Source organism: Danio rerio, chromosome 5 (assembly GCF_052040795.2).
Source record: "Danio rerio strain M-AB ecotype USA chromosome 5, GRCz13ab, whole genome shotgun sequence".
NCBI lineage: Eukaryota > Metazoa > Chordata > Actinopteri > Cypriniformes > Danionidae > Danio > Danio rerio.
The window spans coordinates 12150179-12162573 of NC_141025.1; the positions used below are offsets into that span (position 1 = coordinate 12150179).

A 12395-nucleotide genomic window follows, 5' to 3' on the forward strand; every position below is an offset into this window, starting at 1 on the left:
GACTGTAAGCAGGCAGATCAGATATTCACCTGTCAATGCGAGTCACGCGTCATTAAAAACCATAGCGAATAACTCAACTCTTATGCTTTCATTTTAGTGCAGGCTTCAGCAGAGTCCCAAACCCTAAATCTCCTACACAAGGACTAAAAAAGCTTTTATATTGTCCTATAGCACAAGTATTTAAGCATGTTAATGAGAGAGAGACAGTGCGCAACATCTGCCACGTAACCAGTATAAACTAATATTTAACTGTGGCATCGTCACATGCCTAAATCATGGCATAAACATGACATTAAGAAGCCTACTGGTTTAAAAAGGCCTAGATTAAAAGAATTTTTTTTCTGTCAAACTATAGTAAAACAACTTGTCAAAAAGAAATTTAAAAAATGAAACCCTTTGAACAGATTAAAAACAGGAATGGAGAAAAGAGTGCTGTGAGTCAGTGCCTGCTCTTTTTTTTTTTCCTGCTCATTGTGCCTTTGCCGTGTACTGGGTAAATACAGACAATCGGATACGAGTCACTTTTAAAAGATTATGTGAGCAGGTCAGCAAAAAAATAGATCCAGTCACAAAATCAGAATTGACCATCAAGATCTGCAGTGTAAATGCAGCCTTAGAGACTGATCTGATAAGAAATAGCCTGAAATAGCTTTTGAATTGATTCTCAGTGTGTTTCTTTCATGTTTTTGTTCAGCTGCGAGGTTCGCTGTCCTAACGGCACATACGGAGAAAACTGTGAGAAAGACTGCAGTCACTGCTTTAACGGAGACTGTCATTTCGCCACAGGAGAGTGTCTGTGCGACCCAGGATTCTACGGGACATAGTAAGTCACATCTCTGAGTCACACACATATTTAGGTCATCTTGAAATCTGAGCCTGTTTTCATTAACCAGTGAATCACAAAAACAACAGAGAGTCATTCTTAATGGTTTAAAGATGAGCTTTAAAATGCAGTGTGCAAAATAAGACAAAAGCACACACTCAAATGTAAACTTATTCGTCTTTATAGAAAGTCTTCATGATGCTCAGTGGAAACAAATTCAGCATTAAAGGGGACCTATTATGCTATTTTTACAAGATGCAAAATAGACCTCTAATTATTCTAGAGGTTGTGTATGTGAAGTTTCAGCTCAAAATACTCCACAAATAATGTTTTATGACTCTTTGAAATGGCCACTTGTATGCTGTGTTCACACCAGATGCGGAACACCTTACAAATAGACGCGTAAACATTGAGTTTACTCACTTCATTTGCTCGTCAATTTCACTTCACAAAAGACACGGATTTGCATCATGGGCTGAGCTTCTGTTTGCCCGGTGACTCTGGCTAAAATGGATTTTATTGAGAGAGTAGTGGTGATTAGGAAGGCTGAAAAACAGCGTAGATTCAATCGGTGCTGTGTCTTAGGTCACTAAATCCTTTCAGCTCTGTGAGTTCATCAACTCCTCCAGAAACCATGGCCCAATCCCAATTCTACCCCTTAGCCCTTCCCCTTAGCCCTCACTTTGCACGTTCCTATGAAGGGGTAGGGGTGTCCCAATTCTCTTTGGCTTGAAGGCGTGGGGCTAAGGGGAAGTGGTAGATAACCCTTTGAATAAAGATTTTTCAGGAGCACACTCGAAAAGCAAGGTGTAAGAAATTTTTTTTCAGGATTTTTAATATATTTTAATTGAACACCTCACATCACTTAAGGTACATAAACAGTTTGGTCTTATATATTGTGAAAAGGCAAAGCTGAAAATCTATGGTTAAAAAGCTGCTGACACACGTACAGTAGGTACCTCCGCGCCGGCGTTAACAATGGCTGCAGAGGGAACATTTTAAAGTAGTGACATCTGTACTAGGGTTGGGCCGATAGACGATGCCATCGTCCATCACCGATGGCCGATAAACTTCATGATGCTGAGCCAACATCGCGATCCTTCACCCCGCCCCACATTTATATTGATATATAACTTATTATTTGCATGTCATCTTAATAGCACTGACGGTCTTTTCTTGAGCTGCGTAAAATTTTGCATATAGCTGCCACTTGCACGGCTGACAGCATCGTGAGGATTAAATGAAGGATTACATACTGCTACATAATGCTCATACTGACTCTCTTACAATTTGTTTTTGCATTTATTTTCATTTTAGCTGCAACCTGACCTGCGAGTTGGGCCATTTCGGAGTGAACTGTGCCCAGGACTGCCCATGTCACGACAAAAACTGCAACCCAGTATCCGGAGCCTGCAACTTATGTAAGAAACCCTTCCTTCTCCTCTTGTTAAAGTCACTTCTCTGGCTTTTGTTATGTCATTTGCCATGGAGACACAGAAGAGTTCCTGAAGTGTTGAGATGTGCTCACGGGGTTCAACATCACTCATATTTTCCATTGCGTTAAAGGGAGGAGAACAGCTGCCTGGTTGAGGCAGAGGTCAATATGAGATTCAACCTTTTGATTCACTGTGGATTTGCGAGCATGTCATTAAAACAAGAAGTGAAATCCAGCAAATGCAGCATGACGGCATGTCAGGATCATTACATAAATTGGCTGCATCTAAAAATCACCTACTACTCGAGTACTACATTTAAATTTACCACACAACTGTTAGTAAAGTATGTTCTATATAGCAGGGGTTCGCAAACTTTTCAGCTCGCAACCCCCAAAATAACAATGCCAGTGACTCGCAACCCCCAATATCCTCTGAGGTGGTTATTAATACAGAAACCTTGCATGTATTTGGCGCACACACACCAATAGACCCAAGTTTATTCTTCGTTTTATTTTTTTTAGTGCTGTAAATGTTCCAGAAAGCTTAACCTGGTATTATAAAATCAATCAGCTGCATCTGACGCTACTGCTGTGTCTTTAGCATAATGTAATTATCTCAGGCGTCGCATTATATAGTAACTCAGTACTATATACTATTTAGTAGGTTATAAATCAAATATGGTAATTCTTATGGTTTAATAAAAATAAATAGATTTTTGGAAATCACCAGGCGGCCCCCACTCATTGTCCCGCGACCCCTTGGGGCGTCTCGACCCCCACTTTGAGAACCACTGCTATATAGTATGAATGCCAGTAGTATAAATGGAATTCGGACATACTGTACTACACTACCAGATAAGAGTCTTCTTGCCTATCCAAGTTTTAGGAACAACAAATAATAACTTGACTTCTAGTTGATCATTTGGTATCAGAAGTGGCTTATATGAAAGGAAAAGGCCTCTAGATTACGCTTCTAATTACTTTTCTAAAACATTCTAGGGTTCTAACCACCATAGACAATTCTGAATAATTAGAAAATGGCCAAAGTGTCCTTCCCAAATATTTGAGATTCCTGCACAGTGTTGCTTTACTTCAATATTCCCTGCTCATCATTGTCACAATTACTGCCAATCATATGAAGTAGGCGGCGTCAATGGTTTAAAGAGGGCAAGTTCCAGTACAAAGCATCAGTTAATATCCTGAAAGAGAGCAGCTGTTTTATAATAGAAATGTACAACCACAATAGACAATCAATAGGAATATCCAGTTATAAAAACTATTACTGGCGGCATGATGTGGATAGCACTGTCGCCTCACAGCAAGAAGGTCCCTGGTTCAAGTCCTGGCTGGGCCAGTTGGCATTTCTGTGTGGAGTTTGCATGCTCTCCTCATGTTGGTGTGTTTTTCCTCCGGGTGCTCCAGTTTGCCCCACAGTCCAAAGGCATGCACTATAGGTAGGCCCACCCGGAATCTGCGCGCGCAGAATTCTGCAGATTTTGAGCCCATCATTAATTCTGTTTATTCACTTGAGTGAATGCGTGTTAATCTATATTTATTCAGTTTTTAATTAATTTCAGTAATATTATTGACTAATGTAAAAATGTTCATCTGATTTATGTACAATGCAGTTTGCACAGTAATATTTTCTGTCTTTTACTGGATATATTGTATAACAAACTTGCTTTATTTACCAAACAAAGTGAATGTAATAGGATTTGCATTTTCAACATTAAATAAAAGTTTAAAAAGATATGTATATATTTTTTATTTGCAATATTAAGGTTTTAGTTATGATATTCCCAAAATAATTCAGCAGAAATCTGCAGACTTTTACCAAAATTCTCAGCAGAAATAGCAAAAAACATCCGCAGATTCCGTCTGGCCCTAACTATAGGTGAATTGTAGAAACTAAATTAACCATAGTGTATGAGTGTGCGAATGAGGGTGTATGGGTGTGTCCTAGTACTGGGTTGCAGCTGGAAAGGCATCCACTGCGTGAAACATGCTGGAGTAGTTGGTGGTTCATTCTGCTGTGGCGACCTTTGATAAATAAGGAACTACTGTAAGCCGAAGGAAAATGAATGAATGAAATGCTACTACTTTTTCCTGTAACTGTATTGAGACATACATAAAACTATCAGTGTGTGTATTTTAAACTATTGTTAGCAAACATTCTAATATCCTTACTAAATTTAATCTAGAATTTCCTTAACTGGTCTATTTATGCCACAAATTAGTCCACTTCAGTGTTTAAGACATGTTTATGGCTTTGTATCTAGCATTAAAAAAAAAAGCTTGGAGCCTAATATTTACATGCTTTATTCAGTGTCAAAGCTATTCAATTTCATTTCATGAGACTCAATCAAAATTTATAGGGGTCGTAAAACTGAGAAATCAAATCCCCCTTGATCTTCTGACATGAGAGGTCAGTGTAATATGAAACATCCTGTAAGTTCCAAAACTTACAACTTAATTGTTAGTCTAAAAACAGCACAAACGAACATTGTGCTACTTCAGTGTGTAATGTGGCTAAACTCCATCTCTGCTGAAGATCTGTTTAGCTCTGCCCACCAACTATTAGCCAACCCTACCAGTGAGGGATTACTTTAATTTTCTATCCACCATGCCTTTATCAGAATCACTGTACAGGGAGTTGAAACGGCAGAAAATAGCATCCTAAGTTATAATAGTTTTTTATGTGCAAATTTTGATAAAATCACAAGTAAACCTCAGAGAACAGTAGAAAATGATAATAAAAATGCAGCTCATGACCCCTTTGAGTTATCATTAAAGGGATAGTTCACCCAAAACTGATTCTCATTATTTACACATATTTCACGAGTTCCAAACCTGTGTGACTTTCTTTCTTTTATTGTACAAAAAAAATTATTATTATTATTTTTTTTTAAGAAATCTGTAGCCATTGACTTTTATAGTATCTGTTTTTTCCTACTATGGAAGCCAATGGCTACAGGTTTTCAAAACAGGACAAAATAGCTTTCTAAACAATCTCTAAATAGTTTTTTTGTGCAAATCATGATAAAATCATTACTAGATCTCAGAGAGCAGTAGAAAATGAGAATAACAAGGTCAGTTCACAACCCCTTTAGTTATCACAAGAGGAATAGTTCAACCAAATCTGAAAATTCTTATAATTTATGCATAATTAACTTGTTCCAGACATGTTTGACTTTCTTTTGTTAAACAAAAAATAATTTTTTTTTAAAGAAATCTGTAGCCATTGACTTCCATAGTATCTGTTTTTCCTACTGTAAAGCCAATGGCTACAGGTTTTCAAAACAGGACAGCAATAGCTTTTTAAATGACTTCTAAATAGTTTTGTGTAAATTTGTCATAAAATCATAAGTAGACCTTTAAAAACAGTAGACAATAATAATAAAAAGGCAGTTCATGACCCCTTCAAGTTATCATTAAAGGGATATTCACCTATAACTTAAAATTCTGATCATTTAGACATAATTTACTAGTTCTAAACCTTTTTGACTTTCTTTTGTTGAACAGAAAATAAGATATTTTTGAAGAATTCTGTAACCATTGACTTCCGTAGTATCTGCTTTTCCTACTGTGGAAACCAAATGGCTACAGGTTTTCAAAACAGGACAAAATAGCTTTCTAAATGACTTCTAAATAGTTTTTTATGTGCAAATTTTGATAAAATCATAAGTAGACCTCACAGAACAATAGAAAATAATAATAAAAAAGGCAGTTCACGACCCCTTTAAGTTATCATTAAAGGGATATTCACCCAAAACTAAAATTTCTCATAATTGACATACTTCACTAGTTCCAATCTGACTTTCTTTTGTTAAGCAGAAAATAAGACATTTTAAAATAAATCTGTAACCATTGACTTCCATAGTATCTGTTTTACCTACCGTGAAAGCCAATGGCTACAGGTTTTCAAAACATGACAAATATAGCTTTCGAAATGACTTCTAAATAGTTTTTATGTGTAAATTTGTCTTAAAATCATAAGTAGGCCTCAGAGAACAGTATAAAAAAATAATAAATGACCCCTTCAAGTTATCATTAAAGGGATATTCAACCAAAACTGTAAATTCTCATCATTTACACATACTTTACTAGTTTAAACCTGTTTGACTTTCTTTTGTTGAACAGAAAATAAGATATTTTTGAAGAAATCTGTAACCATTGACTTCCATAGTATCTGCTTTTCCTACTGTGGAAACCACTAGCTACAAGTTTTTTATGTGCAAATTTTGATAAAATCATAAGTAGACCTCACAGAACAATAGAAAATAATAATAAAAAAGCAGTTCACGACCCCTTTAAGTTATCACTAGAGGGATAGTTCAAGCAAAACTGAAAATTCTTATAATTTACACATACTTCACTTGTTCCAAACCTGTTTGACTTTCTTTTGTTGAACAGAAATAAGACATTTTTGAAGCCAATGGTTGCCAGTTTTCTAAACAGGACAGAAATAGCTTTCTAAATGACTCCTAAATAGGTTCTATGTGGACATTTTTATCAAATCATAAGTAGACCTCAGAGAACAGTAGAAAATAATAATAAAAAAATCACTTAAAGGGATAGTTTACTCAAAACTGAAAATTGTCATCATCTACACATACTTCCCTTGTTCCAAACCTGTTTAACTTTCTATTGTTATAATATTGCAAAATATCTTTCTTCAAATAAGCTTTCTTCAAAATGTCTTCTTTTCTTTTTTCATGAAAGTTTATAACCATTTTCTGTGTAAACTTACAATTTAAGTTATATATATATATATATATATATATATATATATATATATATATATATATATATATATATAAAGTATATAAGTTTTATGCAATGCAAACTTCAGTATCACTGGATTTGATTCATTTCGCATAAACAAACAAAAAAATCTATTGGAAACTTACGCAGTCAAAAGAAACACAGTTGCTACTGGTAACATGCCTGTGTAGTCTTCACTATGTAGGTCACAGGCGTAGACAGCAGCAGTTTAACATGGCGGCCTTGATGGTGTTTCCAGAGTGGTGTCTTATTTTTACGGCTGTGTTTTTTGGCTCTTTTCCTGCCCGCTCAGAGTCACTGCTGTTTCACACAGCTGAGAGAAATACTACAGGAAGAGGGAGAAAGAGAGTAATGAGGAAAGGTGTGGGTCAGCAGAGGTTTCACAGGGACCTGAGTGAAAGCAGTAATGATGTCATACTGACCGACCTTTAGTGAGGCCTTCCTCAAATGCAGCTGTGGTTTAGGACATACGTGTGTGTGTGTGTGTGTGTGTGTGTGTCCTCAATACCAATCAAAACACCATGAGAGAGACATTTGTGAGCCTACTGCACAAATTAAATAGTCATCAGTTCTTGTGTATAAAATGATTAAAGTTGAAGAATTATTATAAATGGAATAGATTTAGCTGAAAACATGTTTAACTTTAATTCGACTTAAATTCAAAAATTTTTGTGACATTTTGCATATTGTACATGAATGAAACAAAAATATTATATTTCACCCTCTTTAAAGGTGCTGTATGTAAATCTTTGACTCTTCTATAGCATAAAAATACAATAACATTTTTGCAGATATTTAGGAAACACGCTAAGTGAACATTCTTCTTTATCCGAAAAACAATGCTGAAGTCAGATACAGGCCAGAGCGTCTGTCTTTGTTTTGGTTCTTTTAATCTGCCCACTGCCAGTTTAGCCAATTATGTTTCAGTAGTATATTTTTGCTATGGTGCAAAACATTACATTTGATTCATTCAGTCAGGAAGACTCTCAAAGCTTTCGTCTGTGACCGAAATGCGACCTCCGGTGGAAAGTAGCAGACTCCGAAATGAGAGGCAGATTCAGAGTTTCACATGAGGTGGTTATTAATTAACAAGTAACATCAACATTATCAGTGTAAACATTAGATGAGCAGGTTACAGGCCCGGATTGGCTAATCTGGAGGACCGGGAGAATTCCGGTATCCCTAGCTGCTTGCACTCTCAGCAGTCACACTTTTTTTTATTTATGTATTTGACCATGGCCTCACTCTTTTTATTCATTATTTTGACACTGCTCCACTCTTTATTTATTTTTTCACAGCCCCATGAGCAAAATGCAGCCTGCAGATTAATGATGATGTAATTATTATTCGACCCCAAACAGCAGCATCTTGCTCATCAGCAAAATCATTTAAGAGATACGCGAGAGATGGAAAATTGATAATGAAAAGCGCAAAGGTGGTGCTGAAAAGGTCAGAATTTAAAAAGCTAAGTATATTTTCATTAAAACCAGCAGCAGCGAAAGTACAACATCACATGAAGATGATGAAATGGCCGGTAAGTTAATGTTAAGCTAGTTAGGAGCAGTGCTAAACAACGACGTCTGCAAACCACCGTTTATGTGCCGAACGTTTATTTGTTTTATGAGTTAGCTCTTCAGCAGCAGCAGCCTCTCTTGCAGTTTGCTGCTAACAGTGAAGAGCCAAGCCCCGTAACGTTACCAAGCACCAGTCATGAACCCAACACACTAGAGTGGGCTGGTAGGATTGTCATTAAGTGAATATAAGAATTTGAATAATTAATATTATTGAATATTACACCTGCTCAATGAAAATCAGATGATTCACTACATTAATAAATCTGACATAACTTGATCAGAAATGTAAAAAGGGGAGAAAAAAATTAAGCCATCAATAGAAAGTAATATTGTGGTTAAAAGAATCTTGCAGATAACAGTGCTAAACTTGTTTTATTCTTTATTTTTGTGTCCGCGGTTGACGTTGTTGGAGGAAGATATTACCAAACGCACCATCATTACAGTGTCAGCACAGTGGTCAGAACGTTGCGTTACGATGCCGCTGGCCTGAGTTTGAGCCTTACATGAGAATTTTTTTTATATTTTTTTCATTTTTAGTGTTAACACATATTATACTGTTTGGGTTACTTATATAGGTGTACATTTTTTCTTTTTCTTTTTTGTGCGACCACCATTACAAAGGACTGGATATCTATAAAGAATTTCACTGAGAATATATATTTAGATATTGCAGGAAAGGCCATTGTAATGTTTTAAAGAATAGTGTTGGAGATTTAGCTACCCTTTAATGTTCTCATTATTATGAAAAACATTTGAAGTTCTAAAACAGCTGTGTCCATGAGAAAGACGTGATAGTGTCATTAGAAACTGAATTGGAAATGGTGTTATTTTAATATAGTCAGTCATTCACTAAAATGGGCTGGTCCAAGGCTTGAAACTCCAGGGCTAAAGAGGAGTCCCACTCCAGCCCTGGCAGGTTACATTGTAACCCCGTGTCCTAACAACATGCTACATGACGATATACGCAGTGATAAGCAATTTGGCCTTTTGCACTAGACGAAATACGATAGAAATTTAAATACAGCCATTCAGAAGCACAGAATATGTGCACTCACTGCACTCCAAAGAAATGGTAAGGTTTATAATCTAATTAATAAATATTAAACCTCTTTAACATTATTAAATGTACATGCTGAATCACTGATAAGTGATGGCTTGCACTGAGTCACAGTTCTAAAGCTCAATTTCAAACAGTTTATTTTATTTTCTGCTGCTGCTTTCAGTAGTATGGCAATAAATGTGATGTAAAATGGCTTTCAAACTCCCAATATTAGCATTTAACACTGAATAAAGCACATGAGGTCATCATGGTCAGTTTGTGCTGTTGTTCAGCTGCAAGAAATATAAGCAGTTTCTGAAATATCAATTTTAGGTGTTGGGTAGGACGAAATCTCCTTTTAATATGGAGAATATTCCTTCTATTGTGTGCTGTTGCTTTTATTTACCACACGATTTAAATCAACTTTTAAGCTCGATAGTCAGGCACATCCCTGTTGATGTCCTCAGTCTGGCAACCTGTGCTTGCGGGGGTTTTGAACCAGGAGTGCAATACCTAGTTTAACCACAGGGTGTCAAACTTGCATACTGTACCTTTTCGTACAACATGCTTTTCTTTTAGACATGTTTACATTCATTCTTACTTAAGAAGAGTTAAGCAATTAATATTGGGTGGAATCTTTCAATAACAACAACAATAAATTTAAAAAAGTTGTTCAAACAATCATTATTTTCCAGGACGAAAAAAGCTATAAATTACAATATTTGTAACGATATTGGGGCAAAAAACAACATCGCCATGTTTTATTTTTCTAAGCCAATAGAAAATAAATGAATGAATGTTTCTGGAGCAGCACTGTTGAAAAAAATTCCTCAATTGCTGTTAAAAAATATCTAAAAGTCTGGGCGCAGTGGGTATCGCTGTCGCCTCACAGCAAGAAGGTAGGTAGTGTGAGCCTTGGCTGGGTCAGTTGCCATGTCTGTGTGGAGTTTTGCATGCTCTCCACATGTTGGTATCGGTTTCCTCTAGGGGCTCCTGGTTTCCCCCACAGTCCAAAGACATAGGCTATAGGTGGATTGAATGAGCTAAATTGTCCACAGTGTACTTGTGAACGAGAGTGTATGGGTGTTTCCCAGTGATGGGTTGCAGGTGGAATCATTCCGCTGTGGCAACCCCTGATTAATAAAGGGACTAAGCCAAAAAGAAAATGAATGAATGAATGAATAAATGATGAATGAATGAATGAATGAATAAATGAATGAACGAACGAACAAACGAAAGTCTGCTGTAACAAAATTACAAACTGCAAAAATAAGAAAAAAGTTTTCTTATTCAGTCTTTTCTACACTTGTTTCTAATCCAAGTATCTAATAATTCTTAAATGAAGAAGCATTTTCTAAACAAGCAAAAATTTGTTATTCCGTAAAACAAGCTAAATATTATGCTAATGTGATAATCTCGTTTTTACTTTGAAATAAGAATCATTTTCTCAGCCGTTTGGCAGATTAGTTTGCTTGTTTTAAGGAACAACTAGCTTAATTTTAACATTATTTAACAATTAACAAGTAACAATTACATAACAAGACAACACTTGCTTGTTTGGAAAAAACTTCTTTATTTAAGAAATTTTAGCTATTTGGACTAGAAACAAGATTTTAAAAAGGCGAATTTGCGGTGCAAACGCCACACTTAAGTGTCTGATTATCACTCTGCTGGTTTTGTGGATTTGGGTTAAAGTTCTTGGCTTTATTGATGTTGCTGGAATTTATCACACATGCATATTGAACTGATCATTTAGTATGATCAAATGCAGTGTAATCGAACAGCTGAAATTATTCATTCTCAGCGGTGCCAAGTTTAGCGTCCCAGCATTGTCCTTTCTTTTTTATGAACGGAAGAGCCAAATGGCCACACATTCTGCTCCAGTGATTATGCTTGTTGGCAACAGATGCAAAGAAGCCACTGGCAGACTTCCTGCATCTCACAGGACACAACTGTTAGCCCTTAAACTCCTGAACCAGTGGCATTTCAGCACGTTTATACACGGTGTACTTTTATCAGACAAAACTGTAAACAATAAACATGTAAACACTTTTTAATGAGAATATGCAGAGATGCAATACATGATCATTCTTAGCATGGAGTTTAAAAATATTGGAAATTGGTTACAAGATGATTCGAGATGATTTAAAAGCTGTTTAAAGTGAAGTCATTATTTGCAATGATGCAGCATGAATATTAATTTCTGATTTTGTTTAGGGGTGTGTTAGAACATGGATGCTTGGTGATTTAAATAAAAATAATAATAATAATAATAATAATAATAATAATAATAATAATAATAATAATAAAAAAACAACAACATTATTTTTCACATAAATTATTACAATACCTCTCTCCAGCCTGGCATCCCCAGCTTGATTAGTTCCATGTGTATTGAAGGCCTGCCTTTTGAAAAAGCAAATATGCTGTGATTGGTTAGCTGTCCAAGTTCATTGAGATTGGCCGCCAGAAAAATACCCAACAACTCAACAACTTGTAATTTGTTTTTGATTGCAGACATTTAAATTCATTTACTTTAAAAAAAAAAATGATGTTTGCTGTTTGTTCAAACTACTTTTAAAATGAGCTGAAACCATAGACTGTAAAAGATATGGGCGTCATCCATAGGTTTCTGAAAAACCCAAAAGCTATTGATAGGCATGGCCAACTATTGCCATTTTGTTCACGAGTCATCGCTCCAATCCGGGGAAATTGCTCAAAACAAGGGCAAAGAGGCGG

At 35.9% G+C, this 12395-nt stretch overlaps 1 protein-coding gene and 1 long non-coding RNA gene across 2 annotated transcripts in view; one reads left to right on the top strand and one right to left on the bottom strand.

The window, feature by feature from the left end:
- scarf2 (scavenger receptor class F, member 2) overlaps positions 1-12395 on the top strand; it is a 75950-nt gene that overhangs the window by 26197 nt on the left and 37358 nt on the right. Inside the window, exons 6-7 of the mRNA XM_087253159.1 lie at positions 695-823; positions 2141-2244. Coding sequence (XP_087109285.1) covers positions 695-823; positions 2141-2244 — 233 coding nt within the window. The remainder of the gene's footprint in view (positions 1-694; positions 824-2140; positions 2245-12395) is intronic.
- Positions 1-12395, bottom strand: part of LOC141385763 (uncharacterized) — a 163528-nt gene that overhangs the window by 12687 nt on the left and 138446 nt on the right. The window contains exon 6 of the long non-coding RNA XR_015490848.1: positions 7169-7368. This is a non-coding gene — a long non-coding RNA (uncharacterized LOC141385763). The remainder of the gene's footprint in view (positions 1-7168; positions 7369-12395) is intronic.